Genomic DNA, 21,465 nt, shown 5'->3' with positions numbered 1-21,465 from the left:
ATTGTTTTTTTTTTATTTTTAAAACAAATCTAAATTCTTTTTATCATATACATTGTAAAATATAGTGTTACCATCATTTTAATGTCTTTGTGAAATATCTTACATGTACTTACTATAGTAATCTCAGTAAATTATGCAAAATTACAAGCTACTAACCCCTAACCCCAATTATAGAGTAAGTTCTTGTTGTTAATATTACTCCGTTCTTATTTGTATAACATTGTAACAAGGGTAACAAATAAAGTGCAACCAAAAATATGAATTTGATGGGGTGTGCTTAAATATCAGGAAAATAATGTCACAATGAAGTGAAATAAGACCCAGACACTGTTCAACTTTGGTTATTTCACAAATCTTCTCCCTGTCAAAACACAACTTATATGTACATTAAAAAAAACTGGTTTCCCACCATAGTATCTATAGATAGATTACTATTAAAAAGTAAAACCCCCAAAAAATAACAACATAAGATTGGATTATGTGACATTCTAAACTAAATGTACAATTTACTGATGCAAAGGTGAGAATCCAGCAAGAATCATAACCCGTTCTTTAAGAACTGCACAACTAGGTTGTTTATTTCGTGATAACTGATACAGGATAAATGTTATACATTCTTTTTTTCTTCAAAACACTGATATTTTGTCATTTTTCTGTTTTAATATGTAAAAATTACACCAAACAAAAGCAAGGATTTGGCGAGATTGATATGATACATGATCTGGATGTGTAACAAAATCGACTATAAATCATGAGCAGCGATTGACGGGCAACACTGGCAATCCTCTGTTCAGTTATAAGAGACGATGATAACAAAGAACACAAAACAGAACTAAAACGAGGACGTTACGGATAAGATGCCAGTGCGCGCCAGTGAAACATAATTCTTCCAAGTCATAATTCATAGCCAAGAAAATGCACACAGAATAATCTTTCTGCTGTATATATGCAATTGCTCGAGCTCTTAAGTCGACTGTACTGTACAAAAAGACTTACAGATGTTGTAGACATACTTTAAACCTAGTCTCTCAATACTTCAGTATAAACAAAACAAAACTGGTTTCAGGAGCTAAAAACTACAATGGACTTTCTTAAAAAGGAAAAGAAAAGTTTTTGACATTCACATTTCTGAAACGTCTGGTAACGGCATTGATCATGATGGACTAGTGTCGAGATGTGATGCTTTTCAATGAGGCATTCCCTCCTTTGAGGAGCTGTCTGTCCTCCTTAAACCCCTCCTGTCTGCTCGGCGTGATTCGGCCGAGCACGTTTAATCTCGGCCGTGAGAATGAGTGAGCGAGAAAGAGACAGAGAGAACGAGATCACAAAAATCCATCCCAAGGCTTGAGGTTGTTACGGTGAGGCGGGGGCCTTGCTGTTGTAGTGCACCTGGTACCTGTTGACATGTAAGCCTTTGACCTGCACGGACACACAGGTGGTCTTGCAGGGGATCATGTCCTCATCTTCTTCTCCCATGAGCCAGTCCTGCACGCCACGCTCGGCGGCGGGGGACACGTTATCGCTCAACCAGCCCCGGTGCCACTGTTCAAAGCGCTCGTGTTGAGCCCGTGCTACTCTGTGCTGGGACTAGAAGAGAGTTGGGACAAAATAAAGAATAAATACACTACAGTTCAAAAGTTTGGAGTCAGTAACGGTTAATATTTTTAGGTGCTGAAAGACTAGAATAAAAAATGTATATTGACTATAGAAAAGGTCAGGATATGTTTTTGTATTTTATTAGTAATTTTATTTGATCAACATACTCTCCGGGCCTTCACCAGAGCTCCTCGGCGGTACATGTAGTCTTCGGAGTTCATCACAAACACCATCTTGTGCGTGTTGAGTTTGAAACGGCAGTCCAGGTTCCCGGCTGTCTCCACACCCATCTTCCGATGCCACTCTCTCCGGCAGCGCATGGCTTCCACCTGCTTCAGCTGCCAGCCACGGAAATGCCTTAGATTCCTAAAGGGGAGACACACAGAGGACCAGAACAAACGTCAATCTACTTTCAACCGGCCAGAACAAATTCAGCATTTATAACATTTATATAAACCAATTTTTGGTTTGTTACAGTTATGTAACAGTGGTCTAGTATGAAAGATTGTTTCCACCACAAATTAAAAAAAAGATAATTGCAACATCTCACATTTCTGACTTTTTAATACGCAATTGCAAGATATATACCGTAGTCCGATTTGTGAGATTTAAAACTTGCAATTTGGAGAAAAAAAGGCTGAATTGCGAGATAAAAAGTTGCAATTATGTTTTAAAATTGTTCTATTCTGTGGTGGAAACAAGCTTTCATAGTGTAGGACTTCAAACTGAGACCTTGATTAATTTATTACAGAAACATTAGTGTCTGATAATTATGAGGGAATTTATGAGAGAAACCAAGTGGTATTGGGCTTGTGTACACCATGATCTGGGCCACCCCTCCAAATTAAATAAACAAAAATAATAATAATAATAATAATAATAATAATAATAGCAAAAGAAATAAAATAAAATCATTGCACCTTTAAAATAAGATATTGACTATTAACCATCTGGCTACAAGGGAAAGAATAGGCATAAACAGAGCAGGTTAAACATGTGCATAAATGTTTTTTACCTGGGTAGAAACACAGGCTTGAAGTAGTATCCTTCTGCCTGTGAGCACACAGACTCTGTCCCTATATACTGCTCCATGTAATTAGACAGGCTCTGAAACAACACAAAACACAGTTAATAATAATGCACTAGAAAACAACACTCCGGCCCCACCAAACCAGATTACCCCATTACATTAAAAGCTTCTAAGAAAAAAACAACCACAAACTATTTTCTGTTGTAAAAATTAGGTAGGTACCTGAACATCCAGCGGGTCATCACCCTGGGCCTCCTCCGTGTCCAGCAGCTCAATCGTTAAGGTTACCTGACCTTTGTTTTGAATGAACATGACCTGATAAGAGAAAGATTCAAGAAATTACAAACTAAAAGTAATTTCAAAACATGCATGACAATTTATACGATTAATGCAACTGAGGAGGTGAATATCAGATCTTAAATTAGATATCCATATAAATGTTGGTCATATATAGGTACAGCATTAGGTCAAGCACCTTGAAGCAGTTCTCTTCAGCCATGACTCTCTCCGCCTTCCATTGGTAACTGGCCTCCCAAGCGGCACGGACACACTGGGACGAGAGATTCCCACCGGCGGCCCCCCTCTTCCTCTCGGACAGGTACAGCTCAGTGACTTGCAGACACACCTCATCACTGACCAGGTGTTGAAGCTGCCAATCAGAGAGAAGAGCATGTTAACACCCAAATCACAGTAAAGGCTCTTTGGTGTATTTTGCGGGAATACAGAGACTCAGACTGTCACTCTTATGATTCTATAATAGTGATAAATAATTAATTGAAAAAAACTGAAAATCACCATTTGACCTCCCACAAAAAAACATCAGAACTTCACAAAAACGGACAGCATGTCACTTACAAGTCATAGAAATTGTTCTTTCCTTGCATATTAATTTATGACACTTTTTCTTTATTTCAGCTTTCAATATATGTGTATTACTCTTTTTGGGAACATTTCACAAATAAGGTCTCATTTGTTAACATTAGTTAATATACTTTTAGTGCATGTTAACTAATGTTAACAATGTAACATTATTGTAAAGTGTTACCCTCTTTTTTGTACTTAATATGAACCAGAACCAAAAACCAAGATCATTTTTAAAAAGTACACCAGCCATTAGGAAGAAGAGTTGTAAATTACTCTTGTTCATAATGGCTGGTTTTACTTTTTATAAATGATCTTGGTTTTTGGTTCTGGTTCATATTAAGTACAAAAAAGAGGGTAACACTTTACAATAATGTTACATTGTTAAGTAATTACCTCTCTGAGGTTTATTGCACCAAGTAATTTACTTGGTGCAATAAACCTTGACTAAAGTTATAATTGAACTTCAAGGGGAATACAAATGCACAGATTATGGCCTCTTTGAAAGTATACAAATTACCCCCAAATTCGTAGCTTTGTGCAATCCAACTCTCTGACTCACCTGTCTAACGATGTTCTGAATGAGCTTGTCAACGGTGAAGCCGATGTAAGCGTAGATGGTGAACATCTCTCTCAGCGTGTCCTCGTACTGCGTGGACTCCAGGTTTCCATCCAGTAGACTGCGTACCATGTCTAAGAATGCTGGGTAATATTCCTCTAACTCCACCTCACCTAATTTAACAGACATTACATATAAAAATTGGGAAAGAATGTTAACTTGGTTCTAAAACTAGACTTAACTATCGCAATGTGAATGTTACTTGCTTTCCATACAAAACTTGCTGCCACAATGCTAGGTGTAGGTGGAAGTCTTAATGGAAGTGCATTAGAGCTGCACATTATTGAAGAAAAGTGATACATGCGATAACTCATTAAATAATGCAATATACGATATAATGTACAAAACAAATATTGAATAATCAAATGTTAAAATAAAACTTTTGTCTTGTATGCATTAAATAAACACTGATTCTTATTAAAGCTACAAATTAAACACTGATTCTTATTAAAGCTATAAAAGTTATTCAGCAGTGAATGATTTTCTCTTGGTCTTTTGTTGTTAGATTAAAACTAATAACACAGATGGCAGCAGGTATATTAGGCTGCTGTCACTTTAAGAGCTAATGCACAGATCCAACATATTGTTACACACGCGTTTTCTTTCTAAACAGTTTACGTTCACTTAAGGCACTACCGGCTGTTTAAGTGTACACTCAACATGACGGATATTTTGACATCATTTTAGGTGTATTTGGCCATAAAAGCTGCGGAAGATAACGGAGTTCTGAAAGGCGTTGTCTGAAAGGTGTGTGGGAGTACTGCTTCGAGTTCTTTTCTGCAGCTTATTGCGCTCAACTCTTTTTAACGTTATGCACATCACACGTATATAACAGTCGTGCATCTTATTCTCTGCTATCCATCAACCTAAAATTTGACATTTACCTAACTTTTTGAAGTATTAAAATCATTCAGTTATCGCAAGCCATTGTGATATGCATATCGCGATATGTACATTTGTGATATTTTGATATATTGTGCAGCATTCAGGAAATCTACTCACTTGGCTGTTTTAGACGCAGCTCCATGGCGAGGTCATTAGCCTTTTCTCTTCGCCCCTCTCCCATGAGCAGCCGTTCCCGATTCTGCTCCGCCCTGTGTTCCAGTAACTGTCTCTCGGCTTGCCTGTAAACCTTCAGCAGCCGTGAGCAGAGGGTCTGGTGCAGCCTCAGGAAGAAGTACCAGTTATTATTGACGAAGAACAGGTTGTAGACTCCATCCAGCTCCTTCTGGTGCTCAGCTTCTGGGTCTCGCAGATCCACCACCTCTCCTTCTGGATTCATGCTGTGGGAGGCCATAGAGGTGTCCATGCTCTGAGGGGAAGTGCATCGTCTTCGTCTGGAATCGCCGTTTAACTGTTGTTGGCCGCCTGAAGCTGAGACTCCGCCTCCTGTGGCGGCGCCATCCTCACCCTCTGCCTCCTCGTCCGTAAACTCCTCAGTCTCGCTGAGCTCTCCACGACGGGCAAAAAAGAGGTCAGGAACGAAGTGCTGGATGATGCGCTTGATGTGGTCCTTGTCATCCTTGTGGATGGTGGGCTGCCGCTTGACATGGTAGATGATGAGGGAGGCGGCGTCCTCCAGGATCTGTTTGTCTTCATGAGTGAAGATCATGTGGGGCTCGCTGGTTAAACCTGTGCCCGAGCCGTCACGACCTTGCTGGCCAACGCCGCCCTCTTCTGTGCTCTGCTCCTGCCGCTGTGGATGGGGACAAAAGGGCTAGTAACAAGTTGTTATCTGCATGACACGCATGAGACTTTTGTAGCAAGTGACCTAATATGAGATTTTAGACGCTGTACTCTGTTCTTATTAAACAGGAATGCAGAATTAAAATATTAAAGAGAATATTTAATGTGTTCTTAATCTTGTATTTAAGCTTATTTTGACAATAAAGACAGATCGATGTGATTTTCCTAAATAATATTGGTATGTGGCTCTGCTGCTTTTTTGTCGTTTATCATTGAAGTGTAAAAACATTGACAAATAAATTAAAATGATATTATCAAATAAGTAAGAACCTAAGAAACACTCAAAATGAGGGATGCTAATAGGGATAAGAAGTAAAAAAAAATGGAATGTTGAAGATTGGGAAAATGCAATGATTTCTTATTGATCATGTATTTAAGTTTATTTAGACAATAAAGACAGATCTATGTGCAATTCCTAAATTAGATTGGTATGTGGCTCTGCTGCTACATGGAAATGTACTTTCATTTAAACCTATCAAAAAGATTAGTAATTTATCATCAAATTTTAAAAACATCGAAAAAAAATATTCTTACCTTTATTTGCCAAAATAACATTTATTCGGTCTATTGTGTTTTCCTACCTAATAAACATTCTTAAAGTTAGGGATGCTAAGAGGGATTAGAAGTAAAAAAATAAAAAAGGGATTTTAGAATATAAAGTTCTAAACAGAATAAAACAAGTAACTTGAGGTGTAGTAGAGTGGAATATTGCATGGTAAGGATACAAAAGAAAAAGGTGAATGAATAATGACATGACAACAATCTTGCAATTTTATATGCTTTTGACTTTCAAATCAAACGGCACTGACTGAATTAATGAGCAGAACTTCAACCATCACTGAACAGTTGTCAGTCACCCACAAGTTTAGTTCTAAATATAATTATGGGAAAAAGTTGCAGAAAAAGAAGAGCTGCTAAACTCACCTCATCATAGATGCTCTCTATTTCATTGAGAAGACTCTTGGATCGGAGGGCCTTCATGTCGTTCTGTTTGAAGTTGACACCCTGGTGGTCCAGTGATTTCAGATATGCCTTCTCGTATTGCTCTCTCCAGATTTTGTTGAAACCCTGCTGGGCCTCCCTCCACTCCTCCTCTTTAGCTTTCAACCTACGGCAAGAAAATCATCAACTTTTTCATCAAAATGCTTTTTTTCCTGCTAGACAGAGGAATTATTAAAAATGTATGAACACAAATGACTGCAAAATAGTAGGGGCGGCAGTGCACCTAAAAATTACAATCGTCATCTACGGTTTCCATTTTAGATGATCTCTCCCTTTAATTTAGCTGTCAAATGAACCTGTAGAGGTGCTTTAGTTATTAAAGTGTTTGTTCACACAAAAATGAAAATCAGTTACACACCCTCATGCTGCCCTAACACTCAAAGGATGAATCTCATTGGATCTCGTGGCTCAAGCAAGCAAGCATTAAATCCATTCATCATATAAAGCGATTGTGTCTCTTCAGAAGACTTAAACCGTTTGATACTTATAGATTTATTTTGCAATCTATTATAAAACAAATTTTTAAACCTTCATAGTTTTGGGTGAATAGATTTTCAATGGAGGTACAGAAATCTCTCAGATTTCAGACATTGTGTAGGAATTTCTCCCATCTAGTGGTGAAATTGTATTTTGCATTCAAACGAATTGTGCTCTCCAGCGCTTCACTTTTCCAAATGCATGTTGCATCTACGGTAGCTGTTATGTACCAAAAGGCTATGACAGGATGTCTTCTAATAACACTTCGTCGAGTTTTCCTTCGGGTGAACAGGTTTGTTATTTCAAACAAACTGCAACTTTATACAAAGAACAAACAAATGTTACAGTATGAATAATAACAATGCAATGCAGCCTTTTAAACTTGCTGGGGCAGTGACAAGCGCCTCTCACTGCTCTGCTCCTCCTTTTCCGCTCCTTTCAGTCACGTGATGCTGGCTCTAAACGAAAACGTGTTGTGGAAACGCGTTGGCCTAGTACTTTTTGACCCTCTCTGCTATTATAGTTTTTCAAGATGGTGGAACGACATGGAAGCCTCTGTGGACCTACCAGTCACATGTATATAAAGATAATAAATCCTTCGTTTACGAGGATAAGTCAGATAATTGGCAGAGGTATTTGTACACCATTGAGGACATAATTATGAATAAAAATATTGATTTTAGATAATAAAATACCTAAAAAACTACACATAGTCCCTTTAAAAATATTGTTTGCGTTCCGAAAATGAAATGAGTCTTATGGATTTGAAACGACATATAGGTGAGTAATCAATGACAATTTAAATTTCTGTGTGAACTATCCCTCTAAGGGGTTTTTAAGAGGCAGTGTGAGAGAGATGCAGGGGAGAAACAAGAAGAGAGAATTAAAAAGGAAAGAGAAAAAGAAAAATAAGATTTGTTTGTTAACCTTTTAAGTACAACAGGAACTGCAGTGGCTGGACTCCTCTTCAACCCCTCTATGATCTCTGGAGCCTTGTCACCATATATACGATAGACTGCACGACGCTGTATGACCTCAGAAGTTCCACCCAGGCAGTCGTCCAATCGGAAACGCTCTTGATCCTCTGGCGAAAGGCGTGATAGCTTCTTCTGCACGCTTTCCAAAACTCTTATCGTTGCCAAATTAGTCTCAAGCACAACATCCAGCTACAAGGTGTAAAAAAAAAATCAATATCCATCTCAACTTAAACGCTAAACCTCCTGATATTTTTCAAAAAGATAATCCTACCTCAAATCTCTCATCCTCACAGCGATGAAGTTGCTCTTCATATGGTGTTTTCTTAGAACTCACAAAAGTAGAGTCTTCAGACCAGGAAGGGAATGAGACCCAGGTATCATTCAGCACCTAAAACAAAACAATGAGCTTGAACCGCTTGTACTACCATCAGGTTTCTGACCCGGTGACTGAAGCCTCCATAGATGTTGTAGTATCTTATTGCTACTTTAAAGATGTCTGGAACACTAGCCACTTCAGATTTGGCATGAATATCTAGCTTATTATCTACAGATAAAATTACTGTTTACAAACAAGCATTCAGCGACGACACCTGTTTGGTGAGTGCGTGAGTACAATGGCCAATCACAGGTGTTTATACACACACACACACACACACACACACACACACACACACACACACACACACACACACACACACACACACACACACACACACACACACACACACACACACACACACACACACACACACACACACACACACACACACACAATATAATGTAACATGATTTTTTTTTTTATTGCTGCCATTGTAATAATTATAGTACAACTATTACATTGCTTGTATGACATCATAATTTTATCTATATCCAGTGAAAGTGCCGTACCTCTTTGCATATAGCAGTTCGGCCAGTGCATTTGGGCTGCTGGTAGGTCTTGGGCAGGGCTCTGTAGCTGGAACCCAGGCGTTTACAGGAGGCGTAATCCACTTCTCTGCCTCCAGCCTCCATATAGCGGTCGGAGAGGCCCGAAAGGGCATGAGACAGCTCTTTATCACCCAAAAATGACTTAAACTGGGTGTACAGTTCTGGAAACTTCCTACAGAATGAGACACCAGTGGAATAAGACTCATGAATGTCATATAAGGGCTGCAAAATGCAACATATGAAAACAAATAGGATTAAATAAACATGCCCTCATTTAAATCGGTCTTACCCCAAGAATGGAGTCACAAGCTGCAGGAGTTCGGCCCCTGAAACTACTTCCTGATTGAACAGGGCTATGCAGCGTAAGAAATTCTCATACACCTCCTGACTCTTGAGCAGGCGACGAACCTAAAAAGAGAAATAAATTAAATTGTTCAATGGTTGAAACTATGCAATATATCCTAAGGCAACGGCTGACTTGCTACCGCTTAGAACAACCGTCTATGAAACGCACCTTGTCAAAGAACGTGAATTCCCGCAGGACTCCATGTTTTCCTACAGCAGCAAAAGACGGGTCCTTGGAACATGAATACTTCATTTTTTTCTACATGGGTGAAAAGATAAATTGTTAAAAAAGTAACCCAAATATTTTGGGAGATATTTAAACTTTACAAGTCTTTCAGATACAGAGATAGGATCCTTGCATTGGCATGAGTGAACTCTGACCTTCAGAAGAGGGGTTAAGTGGGGCATCAGCATTGGTCTAGGTCTCTTCTTGCTTTGTTTATTCATTTCCTCTTCCTCTGCTCTCTTCAAATGGTCTTTGCCAGTCAAAGAACCTCCAGTGAACTGGAATCAGAGACATAGTCCATATAAAAATCACTTTACCCATAAAAAGTTTGGGGTCGGTAGGTTTTTTTGAAAAATGTTTTTGAAGGAAGACTCTTTTGCTCACTAATGCTGCATTTATTTAATACAAAAAACAGTAGTACTGTGAAGTCAAGTCAAGTCACCTTAATTTATATAGCGCTTTTAACAATATAGTTTGTTTCAAAGCAGCTTTACAGTGATAATATGAAATGAAAGTAACAGTGATTGTTTTGGCTTTACAGCAGCTCTAGAATAAAGTTATTGTCCAGCTAAAGTTAGTTTTGATTGATTCACTTCAGTTAACTTAGGGGCCGCTTAATATGTGAAATATTATTACAATTTAAAATGGTTGTTTTCCATTTAAATATATTTTAAGATGTAATTTATTTCCTTTGATGGCAAAGCTGAATTTTCAGCATTATTACTCTTCAGTGTCAAATGACGCATCACAAATCATTCTAATATGCTGATTTGGTGTTAAAACACATTTCTTATTATTATCATCATCAATGTTGAAAACAATTGTGCTGCATGTAATATTTTTGTGGAAAGTAAACTGTGATACAAAGTTAAAAAGAAAAGCATTTATTTGAAATAAAAATGCTTTGTAACATTATAAATGTATTTACTATCAATTAAATACAAAAAAAGTCTTACTGATCCCAAACTTTTAAATGGTGGTGTACACAAAGTGAAAGTGAAAGACAAAAGGCAAATTTTAAAAAGTACACAAAAGGTAATTTTCTAACCAGAGATCTCTTTGCATCAGGCAAAAACTGGCCAAACTCCGCAAGTAGATCCTCTTGACCTTTGAAAAGGCTTGCCACTTTAGAGAAAACCTCATCTTCGGTCATTCCTCCAGTGCTACGCCCTCTGCTCTCCTTCACCTCCAGCTGCTCCTTCTGCAGATGGACACAGGATGCCCAAAATCAATGAACATCGATAAGTTTACGAGATGGTAGGAAAACAGTCAGGAAAACAGTCCAAGAGCCCATTTCCTTTAGTGCTAGTAGGTGGTACCCTAGTCTCAGCCACAAGGCATAACACCCACACAGTCTGTTCATCGACCGTCTGATGCATACTTAATGAAAAACGCCAGACAATTGCTAAAAATCACAAGCTCCAATCTGATTGGCTTGCTGAAACTGAAGATACCCACAGGAACTGAATATTCCTACATATGGTTTGTTTTCTGATTTAATGTCTGAAATAAGGACTTCATACTTTTAGACTGACAGAAATTCAGATCCCATACAGACATTGTTTGCAGACCTAAATGCACATGAAGAAAAAAGAAATAGGTTTTGGCTTTTCATGTTGTTCAAACAATTTCCAGTCTTAAATGTGCCGTTGGTGATTCTCTGCAGAATTTTTTTTTTGTTTTTTTGTTTTTTTTTGCTGATTGAAAGTCTCCTCATATCCTAATAGCAATCACTCTGTTAAGCAGTCTAAATGTATTTTTATAAATATATGGAAGGCGTAGGACCATAAAATGTTCGTTCAATGCCTGCGTTCGGTCCGAACGGTCCTATAGCATGTCTTCCCTGTCAGTCAATGTGTGTTTGCATTCCATTGTGCAGGCTGTTCATGCAGACATAATAAGTCATCAGCGCTTTCACGTGCGCTGTGCAGACAGAGAGCGAGAATGGCAGGCAAGCAGCAACAACCTCACTTTCCTTCTGAACCGACAAGAAGTGGCACTGGCAAAGAATCTTCGATCTATATATCTTCATCGGAGCCAAGCAGAGTCTCATCGTAGAAACCCTGTCATGCCAGAAATATTATTACACACTGACAGGTTTTGCTTTTACTGCTATCAGGCTAGAGTTAGCATTTTCCCAGATGTCCTACAGCACCTTTAATGAGCGGTTCTTGGCCAAAAAATGCTGCATAGTGGACCAGACCTTATGTCGATAGTCAAAAGTCCAGCTCTGTGATATCAGTGGTAGCCTAATGGTTAAGAATCTGGGCTGGTAATACAAAAGGTTGTTGGTACGATCAAACCTAAAGAAAAACAGAACAAAAATGTGGTTTGCTCTCACCTGGTATGTATGTAGAATTTCCAAAAAGGACCTGTAGGTTTCTGGGTTGTCCAAAAATCGGTTTTTGATCTTATTGACGTAACTGATGGCGCTGTCAAACTCCACAGGACTAGGCTCTGATGTGGGAGGGGACACTGACGTGGTGGCCGGCTGTGATTGGCTGTCTCGGCTGGGCAGAGGAAGTGACAACCTGCTTGATTGTTCAGGAGGTCCAGATGATGAAGCGATGCTCTCAGGAGAGGTCACGGCTTCATTCTGAGCCGACCCCGCCTCAGCCAATGCTGACGAAGAGGCGCTAACCACAGGGCTGCCTGTGCTCCTTCCTGGTCCTGGAGAGACCTGAGGGCAAAGAGTAAGAACCATTTAACCAAAGTCTTACTTCAATATACCAAAAAAGACAACATCCCACATAGGTTCATTACATCACTTTTACACAAAACATAAAAGTCCTGTGTAAAAGTGAACTAGCATTCAAAAGTATCTCTCTAATGCGCACCAAGGATGCATTTATTTGACAAAAAATACAGTACAAACAGTAATATTGTGAAATTGTATTATTCACATGATTCTTCCGAAATCATTCTAATATACTGATTTGCAGCTCAAGAAACATTTTTTTAATTATTAATGTCGAAAACAGTTGTGCTGCTTCATATTTGTGAGTAAAACGTGATACTCGTTTTCATGATTCTTTGATGAACAGAATGTTCAAAAGAACAGCATAAAGAAATTGAAATCTTTTGTAACCCCATAACTGTTTTTACTGTCTGTTTTGATCAACTTAATGTATCCTTGCTACATAAAAGTATGAATTTCTTTTCTTTTTTAAACATTATAAACTGTATGTTGCATTTGAGAAAACATGGTATCAAACACTTTTACACTTAATTGGTTAAAGTTTAAAGGTATGAACTAAATTCATCCGAAACTGAATTAATCAAGCTAAAAATCTGAGAAAATATCCATAAAAGTGATACATAAATTGGAGGAATTATTATTATGCAATTACAACTATAACTGTTGACTATGACAATCAAAATTACATGCAAGCAGTAATAAACCTCTTGCAAATTTTCATGACGTAACTGTCCATGTATTCTTAAACACAAAGCTAATGTGATTGATTCAGCGGACTACTCCCCGACAGTCTATGTGGCACAACATCACCAAAGTGTGAACTCAAGGAAGCCAGTGAGGGGCCCATTTGAGATAGGGCCAAAGTCAACATGAAATATCAATATCAACCCTATTTACTCTCTTAATACACATTCCTGTTTTCCACATTCCACAATTCATCAGTGCACATTAATACAATGAAAATAAAAATATTTGTCTTTGCAATCACTCATTCAAATGTAATTACTTGTTCCGCCTCTTCTTTTCTGCCAGCAAGTCACTGTGGGCTATTTGAAAAGGCCAAACAGCTATTTAGGCATTGTTTTAGCAATCTTGCATTCTAGTATGGAATGCTTACTTTTTACAATCAATTCCCAATACATTAAGAAAAGTAAAAACCTGTCCTAAATGGGCTTTCTCCAAATATCTTGTTACACTCAAAAATGTCACAGAAGTAAAATTAGTTGTGAATTCAGTGATGAACTTTTCACAGTTGAAAAACTGAAACAAGCAGTGAAAATGAAGAACAAATCACAGACACCAATGCAAATAAGTAGTAAACTGTGATGCACCACAAGTTCTACCTGTGAGGGAAATGGGGACTGAAGAAATGCCATTCCATTCTTGGGAATTTCGATCCGATAGCCAGGAGGTAAAAAGGCATTAAAACCCAGGACAAGGTCAGGATGTCCATGGAAGAGCTGAGAAACTCTGTTGATAACACCTGGTGTGTCAATGCTGAGGATGGAGATATCAGAAAAACAATCATTCATTAATACTTTTTTTTAGTGCATTGGATCACATTTAAAGTCCACAGAAACTCACAAACCTTTGAGACTTAAACTCTTTCATGATATCCAGAAACTTATTGTATATTCCCGGATCATTTCCAAACCGTATTTTGACTTGGTCCAAGTAAGATAAGGCATCCTCCACCTGCAACAGGAATAAACCTTGTTTACCAAAATTATGTTTTCAAACAATGTAAAACACATTAGGCACCAACAGTGACAGAACGCTTACTGGTCTGATATGTAGTGTGGTGTTAACATGGTACAGTAAAGGTGTGGGATGGTAATAACATGCATTTACATCAGTAAATTAAAAAAAAAGAAAGAAAAAAGTATCATAGTCCAGGCATATTTTTGACATAGTACTGTAGCACTATAGTATTCATGGAAGTACCTGTAATATTAAGACAGAGATTAATGAATTTAACTACCATGGTTAGGATCAAAGTAATATGGCATTACCACAGTACTTTTTTCCAAGGTGCATAAACAAAATAATGTGGCGGTATATGGTACTTTTAGTACCTTTTTTTGGCTCGTGAAAGGACAGATGTGGGTCATCAAGTCCATTTCCAGTGAACGTTGAGCCCCATCCCATTGAATGACTTTGCATGTGCTTATACTATTAAAGTAATAGGCTTGATTGTCTACAATACATTCTTTGAATTATACAAAACCAGCACTTTTTATTTTAAAACCACTACACGCATAGAAAACGCAAGTTATTCGATTTTCCTCTGTGTTCAGAAGAACAAAAACCCACTGAGAAAAAAAGCACGCCTTAATAAACCTTAAAGAAAAAAAAAAATAACTGTTACAATGTCCCATACAACCAATATGATGCAAAAAAGTGACACAAAAACAAGCGGTCTAAAAGAAAAGCAGTCGGTTTATTTTCTCTTTGTATTTTTATTAATTTTTAGTGAGGAAAATAAAGGCTCACTGACTCTTTTAGCCTTGCTGCGTTAGCAGTAGTGCTAGTCACAACACACAACAACCCCGCTACGATTTCACAACAAAAACAAACAAAATGCGATTCAAACTGCTTTTTAACAGAAAATCCTTAAGTGATGCTTAACAGACACTTTTGATTTCTTTCAACGGTCAGGACAAAAACGAAAACGGACACATTTATGACAAAAGCAGGTGTTAGCTGAACAAACCCCCTTTCTTTTTCTTTCTCATCTACGTCAATTACATTAAAATAAACCGGCTTAATCTTAAACAAACCAGGCGTAACGTGTGATTTTTTGACGAAGCCACAGTACAAAAAATCGACCGGTTTTGGTTTTAACAAAGAACAGCGGTGAAAACACGACCGCGTAAAGGGAACATATTAGACTTTAATTCAGCAGATATACTTCCATCTTGTTTGACTGGTAAACTAGCATTGGTTTGACCAGGAATCGGTGCGTTAAGAGAATATAAATCGACTTTTCTAGCTTGAAATGGTGTAAAGAAGTGCGTAAGATTTTCAAATCCATTAACACACACTCAAGTGTGAATGCTTTGATATGCCCCATATGCATATGAACAGCACAGCACTTCCTAACACACACAATGCGTTATGAGAGAGAAGGAAACACATGCACTTGCTGCAATGCTCTTTACCTTTAGTTTCTGAAAGTGCTGCTGCTGGACTTGCTTCTGAACCACATAGGCCTTGTCTTGGATCTGGTTGATTTGCTTCGCAGTGCTGCTGTGAGCCTGAATTTTCGCCATAGTGCGTTTCCTTCTCCACCAACAGCCACCGAAGCCACGATGATTTACCGTCCCTCCGTTTTTGCAGGTTGTTCTGGCGTGCAAAAATCAGTTCGGTACTGGGGGCCACCCAGCTCTCTTCCCCCCACAAGTCCAGTCTACTTTACGGACGGCCACCCAGTTACTCCAGTATAGACTTCCAGCTCAATCCCGCAAGTGTTTCGAGACCTCTCAATCCCTACTAAAACTACAACATCAAGCGGAAGAATCAATAAGGAGTCCCCATCGATATCCACGAAGAGAACGATGAACAATGTATGTTTTTCCCCCCCTCCAATGATCGTATTATTTAAACAAATTGTGCATGTCTCTTTAAATTCGGCGGCAGCTGTGCGCTAGATCCTAGCGTCCGGAAACGGAGGGAGAGTTGTGGAGAATTAAAAAGCGCATGCGCACAAACCGAAAGAGGGCGGAGCGTACGGAATCTCAGCGGACGCATGCATGAATGAGATTCTGCACACGTTTTTGTTCGTCGGGCAAGTGTTGCAAAAAGTTGTTTTGCATCGATTTAAAATGCTTTTGACTGATTGATTGCTCTGATCAGTAATTTTGAAAAACTACAGGCTATATAACATGATAAAATATATTGTTTACAGAAATTAATTTAAATATGACAACTTTAGTTGCAAATGGAAAAATGTCCCATTGTTTCAAAAAAAAAAACATTTTAGTTATTATTTATTATTATATATTCGTGTATGAAGAATAAATTTTCTATACTACTCTTCATTATTGCAGCAGGGGAAAAGATAATGTCTAAAAGAGAAAAAAACTTGCATACAAATTGTATATTGTATACAAATTTAAAATCTTGCTTTAGTGAAACAATTTGGGTGTCATTGAAAAAAATTATTTTCCACCTATTCAAATATTGTCAGCACCAAAAAATATAGCTTATACTGAATGTATCAATTCCTTGAGTCAGTCTCTTGTTTGTGAATAAATAAGGCGGACACAAAATGAAGGTTTTAAAAATAAGCGTGGTTTATAAAACCCAAATATGACAGGATCACCAAAGTGTATACAGAAACACAAATGAGATCATCAGTGGAACCATAGGAATACACTCAACATTTACAAACTACTCTGTAAAAGGGGAAACTCTGAGACATCTTCATGTGTCTATTTAATCACAGAACCACAAGTTTTTCTATTTTTCTTTAAGTCTTAACAAACTCAAAAGTACAACCATCTACCAACTACAAACAATGTCACAGTCAAGTATTTCAGAAGGGATACAACATCAAGATAGGAAGATAGAAAAGATGCAGAGATATCAAGCACTTAACATCATGGGTGTAAGCAAGCAATCAAGTCAACATAGTTTATTTCCCCCCATGAAGAAATGATGTCAGGGCTTGTGTATTATTCTAGTTCTGTATTTGAAAAAGTAAAAAAGAAGAAAAAATACAAAATAAAACCCCTACATTTTGAGGGTTCATCTCATAATAGAACCCCTAGTTAGGGTGTTAATGAGAATGTTAACATGTCCCTTTCTTCTCCAAATCCTCCCAGCCACTCCTTATCAGAGTTCACAATCTCAACCCAAAACCACTGTCACTCAACAAGTCCTGTCAAATGGGCACAAACCCTGGGGATGAAAGTGTTACGAGTATAAATATACAGATAAAACCGATCACATTCCATATTCACTAAAGCATCTTAAGTTACACTATTTCGATAGAATTCACATATGTAAGACAGTGTGGGATTGTGGCTAATCAAAAATGCCCTTCATCTACCATAATACTGCTCATTTAAAGAAAAAGTCTCCAACTTGTACATAAATAATTAGTACAATAAATTAAACAACATTCTTTTCCACATTTCAAATGTAAAAAATTAAACTATTTACAGTGCAAAACAAAAGCAGCATGCAGGCAAGACAGTTGGCAATGCGTTACAAAAAGCACTGAATGGGGAAATTTGTGCTCAGCATCCTTTTATAAACGGCGATATTGGTTCAGAAATGTGGAAGAGTGTATAATTTCAAAAAGTTTTGTGTGCCACTCGGTAGTCCACTTAATTAAGGATTCAGTTAGTTCAGAGAGAACTAAAGACAGAGCAAAGTAAGACAGTGTGCCAAAAGGTCATTTTGAGAACGACAAGATTGAAATTTCAATAATATTATAGGACAAAAGGACTGCACAGTAACACAGTAACACTACACGTTCGAACGAGGATAGCACTCTATATTCTTTTGCAGCCACAAATCACATGTATTTTTCCCCTTCTTCTTTGATAGATTTGAATCTTTAAATTTTGCCTCAAATGTGTTTAAGCAAAACAATAAACTTAAAGTCAACTAAAATATGTTACTCACAAACACAATGCCTGCTATCTGTACATCTTTTTTTTCAGAAAGCAAGAACACTTTTCTTTTAAAGAGCAAATGAAACGGCAAATAAGAGTGATTGTGAAGACAAATCTTTCTTTTGATTAGATTTTAGTTACAGCTGAAAGATTGTGCTTGCAAAAATACATCAAAGCATGCTACTGAGAAAAGTATCAAAATGAACTAAATGCTGAAAAAAAGTAAAACATACATATCTGCTAAAAACAGCCCTGGTGTTTACGATTTTATGATGACAACAATAGATATTAATCATAATAAAAGTCATTCTGAGTTAAAATTACAGTATTCGCTCACTTCTATCAAAGCATTGTGATAAAAGAGGTGAAAAACACTCTCTTCTTTTAAATATGCTGTCTGAAATTCAGCGACCACATATGAAAATGCATGAAAGACAAGGTAGTTACACCTGTCTCGCAAAAAATGTACATTATAAATCATGTACAATCAAATTCTTTCATCAAAATGTAAAGAGGATTATAAAGATGTTGCCACACTCATGAAGCATACAAATAAATAAACTGTGACCATAGTTAAAGGGATCGTTCACTCAAAAATAAAAAGTAAAAATCTAACCAAATAGTACCCACATTCTTCAAAATATCTTTATGTTCAGCAAAAGAAAGAAATTCATCCAGGTTCGGAACAACTTGAGGGTGAGTAAATGATGACAGAATTGTTATTTTTGGGTGAACTATACCTTTAAGATGTTGGTAAAGAAAAAGATTTCATAAAATATATCTCCTCGACGCAAGTTAACTACTTTTTGATGCACAAAATCTCTTACGGTTTACCATAATACAAAACTGATATCACAACCGTAAGAAATATAATTGACTGGCAGTGGTTGCATTTCCTCTTTGGCTTGCAGTGGTTATGGCAATTGTTAATAAGTGATACAAAAAGCCATGTAGGAAACACATTCTGTGTCACTTCCCTTTAGTCTGCAATTTGGTGACAATTATTACTGAATCTTTTCAGTTTAGTGCATCATTACAATTAAAATAGTTCACAGAATCATCTGATCTTTTTCAGTGGGCAGCATTTCTTTTACCCAAATGATGACAGGTTTTCTTACAGTAGTTTCACTGGTTAAAGTGGGAGTATAAATAATAATTCTAACAGCAGTATTTAAACTTTTAGTTTAACATCAGCTATCACTCCCCAAAAGAAAACACACATGCACACATTCTCTCAAACACAAACCATACATGGCAAAAATATGACAGCTTTGATATCAAAGCAATGCATGTAAAAAAATTAAAAAATAAAATATATTTGCATATTAAATATGATGAAACAATAAAACACTATGTTTTTTATGGTAAGGAAATAACGAGCATTTCCAAACAGTGCCACCAGGGCCGTACTCTGATAAATGACAAAAAAAAAAAAAAAAAAAAAAAAAATGAAAGAAAAAAACGATTACCTACTATATATAACAAACAGTTAGTTGAGCTGTTGTTATTTCTAAATGTGTGCGGCTTGAGTCTGTGTACGATATTATATTATTCTTTCATATGATAACTTTCCTCCCTGTAGATCCTAGTTATTTTAAGTTTGTAAACAGTCATGTGCAGTAATATAGATTCAAAAACCTAAACAAATGTACAAAAATGTATCAATATAGAAGAACAAAATTAACAAATCTAATAAAAAAAGTACCTTGAGGAAAATTCCACACTTGGCTTTTCCGTGCCTGTGTATATATCGTTGTATGTGTGTGTCTGTGTTTGTACGATGTCACTGTTGTGTCCTGATATGTCTCACGGCTGTTTTTGTGCTTAACTCTGTCCACTACTCTGTCTTTGGATGGTATCTGTGAGTGCTGAAGTGAAATATGTGTGTATCTGTGTGTGTTTGAGATCAGGTGTGCTGAGGCAGCTCTGTGAGGAACCAATAGAAAGCAGAGACAGGTGGCGGGACAGTGCGATCTGGGTTCAGCTGAAGGCCTCATCGTCCGTATCCTCAATGAGCACCTTAGTATCCTTCTTAGACCTGTCAGAGAAACAGATGTAAACATTTCAAGCAGCTCTGAAAAGTCCCACTAACTGATCTCAAACGTTTAGATTCAGGGTTTTTTTAAATGAAATGAATGCATTTGTTTTTAGCAAGGATGCATTAATCAAAAGTTACAAGTTCTATATTTCAAATAAATGCTGTTCTTTTGAACATTCTATTAATCAAAGAATTCTGACAAAATGGTTTGCATAAAAACAGTAAGCAGCACAACTGTTTTCATCATTGATAATAAGAAATGCAGCAAATCAGCATATTCGAATGATTTCTGAAGATCATGTGACCCTGAAGCCTGGAGTAATGATAAATTATAAATAAATGACATTTTACAATATATTACAATCGACAACAGTTATTTTAAATTGTAAGAATATTTCTCAATGTTACTGCTTTTGAAACTATTTTTTATCAAATAAATGCAGAACAAATTTCTGCAAAAATATATATCTGTTAAATACACTGTACAAAGTGTTGACCTGCACTTTATATCAAATTCTATTTTAATTAGCAAATAATACTATTACCTAATCCAACCCTTAAATTTAGTTTTGTTTGTGCAACCTAATGCATTTAAATAGGTTCGGTGATGTTGATATATTAATATATTTAATAAAATAATATTTTTTATATAAACTTTTTTTTAGTGAATTGCATATTATGTTTGCAATGACTTATTTATTATAAATGTTATTAAAGTTATTTCATTAAGGGTTATCAGTCATTTAAATACAGACTAATTGCATAAAGGAGCACTAATCGGGGCTGCCTACCCAAAAACTGCTGAAATATGTCTATTATATCTATAATCTCTTACTGAGAGGACAGCAGGGGTCGTCGTAAGGACAGGCTGTAGCTCCGTTTCCAGCTCTTTTTGCCCTGTCTGTTCCGGACTCCATCCTCCTGGTCCATCATCTGCTCCAGCAGCGTCTGGTCGTCAGCGTTTAGAGGAGCCACCGAGATGTCTCGCACCGCTCGAAACTCACCGCAGTTATTCAGGTGCTCATTCTCAAGACGGAAGAAGTTCCACACAAAACGTCTACGGGGAGAACAAATGCAAAGAAAGAGAGAAGATTGAGTGAGTGAGAGTGAGAGAGTGATAGAGTGAGAGAGAGAGAGAGAGAGAGAGAGAGAGAGAGAGAGAGAGAGAGAGAGAGAGAGAGAGAGAGAGAGAGAGAGAGAGAGAGAGAAGTTCAGCATGTGTTTAATGCTCTACAACATAGTTTCCAATACTGGGCTTCGTGAGTTCATGAAAAACTAATTAAAGAGGCCATATTATGC

At 37.2% G+C, this 21,465-nt stretch overlaps 2 protein-coding genes across 2 annotated transcripts in view; both read right to left on the bottom strand.

Annotated features, from left to right (window-relative positions):
- Nucleotides 1–551: 551 nt before the first annotated feature.
- Nucleotides 552–16,211, bottom strand: sin3b (SIN3 transcription regulator family member B). Its single transcript, XM_077224102.1, has 19 exons — nucleotides 15,666–16,211; nucleotides 14,093–14,199; nucleotides 13,848–14,001; nucleotides 12,148–12,486; nucleotides 10,855–11,007; nucleotides 9,962–10,084; nucleotides 9,750–9,839; nucleotides 9,525–9,643; nucleotides 9,197–9,407; nucleotides 8,580–8,696; nucleotides 8,259–8,497; nucleotides 6,777–6,960; nucleotides 5,109–5,802; nucleotides 4,050–4,219; nucleotides 3,102–3,275; nucleotides 2,849–2,941; nucleotides 2,612–2,703; nucleotides 1,764–1,962; nucleotides 552–1,587 (listed from the first exon to the last, which is right to left on the bottom strand). The coding sequence occupies exons 1-19, from the start codon at nucleotides 15,774–15,776 to the stop codon at nucleotides 1,354–1,356; spliced, it is 3,603 nt and encodes a 1,200-aa protein (XP_077080217.1). The 5' UTR covers nucleotides 15,777–16,211; the 3' UTR covers nucleotides 552–1,353.
- Nucleotides 16,212–16,775: 564 nt separating this feature from the next.
- xpr1a (xenotropic and polytropic retrovirus receptor 1a) overlaps nucleotides 16,776–21,465 on the bottom strand; it is a 76,975-nt gene continuing 72,285 nt past the window's right edge. Inside the window, exons 14-15 of the mRNA XM_077222674.1 lie at nucleotides 21,002–21,223; nucleotides 16,776–20,166 (exon numbers count right to left, since the gene is read on the bottom strand). Coding sequence (XP_077078789.1) covers nucleotides 20,109–20,166; nucleotides 21,002–21,223 — 280 coding nt within the window. The 3' untranslated portion in view covers nucleotides 16,776–20,108. The remainder of the gene's footprint in view (nucleotides 20,167–21,001; nucleotides 21,224–21,465) is intronic.

The sequence above is a fragment of the Siphateles boraxobius genome, unplaced genomic scaffold (assembly GCF_051911475.1).
Source record: "Siphateles boraxobius isolate OS27281-9 unplaced genomic scaffold, OSU_SipBor_1 9, whole genome shotgun sequence".
Lineage (NCBI taxonomy): Eukaryota > Metazoa > Chordata > Actinopteri > Cypriniformes > Leuciscidae > Siphateles > Siphateles boraxobius.
This window is presented reverse-complemented; position numbering and strand designations above follow the sequence as displayed.

Coding starts and splice junctions, on each gene's coding strand:
- sin3b (XM_077224102.1), bottom strand. CDS start 15,776: ATGGCGAAAATTCAGGCTCACAGCAGCACTGCGAAGCAAATCAACCAG. Junction 6,961..8,258: donor GTTCCTGTTGTACTTAAAAG/GTTAACAAACAA, acceptor TTCTTGCCGTAG/GTTGAAAGCTAAAGAGGAGG. Junction 1,963..2,611: donor AAGCCTGTGTTTCTACCCAG/GTAAAAAACATT, acceptor TCTCCCCTTTAG/GAATCTAAGGCATTTCCGTG.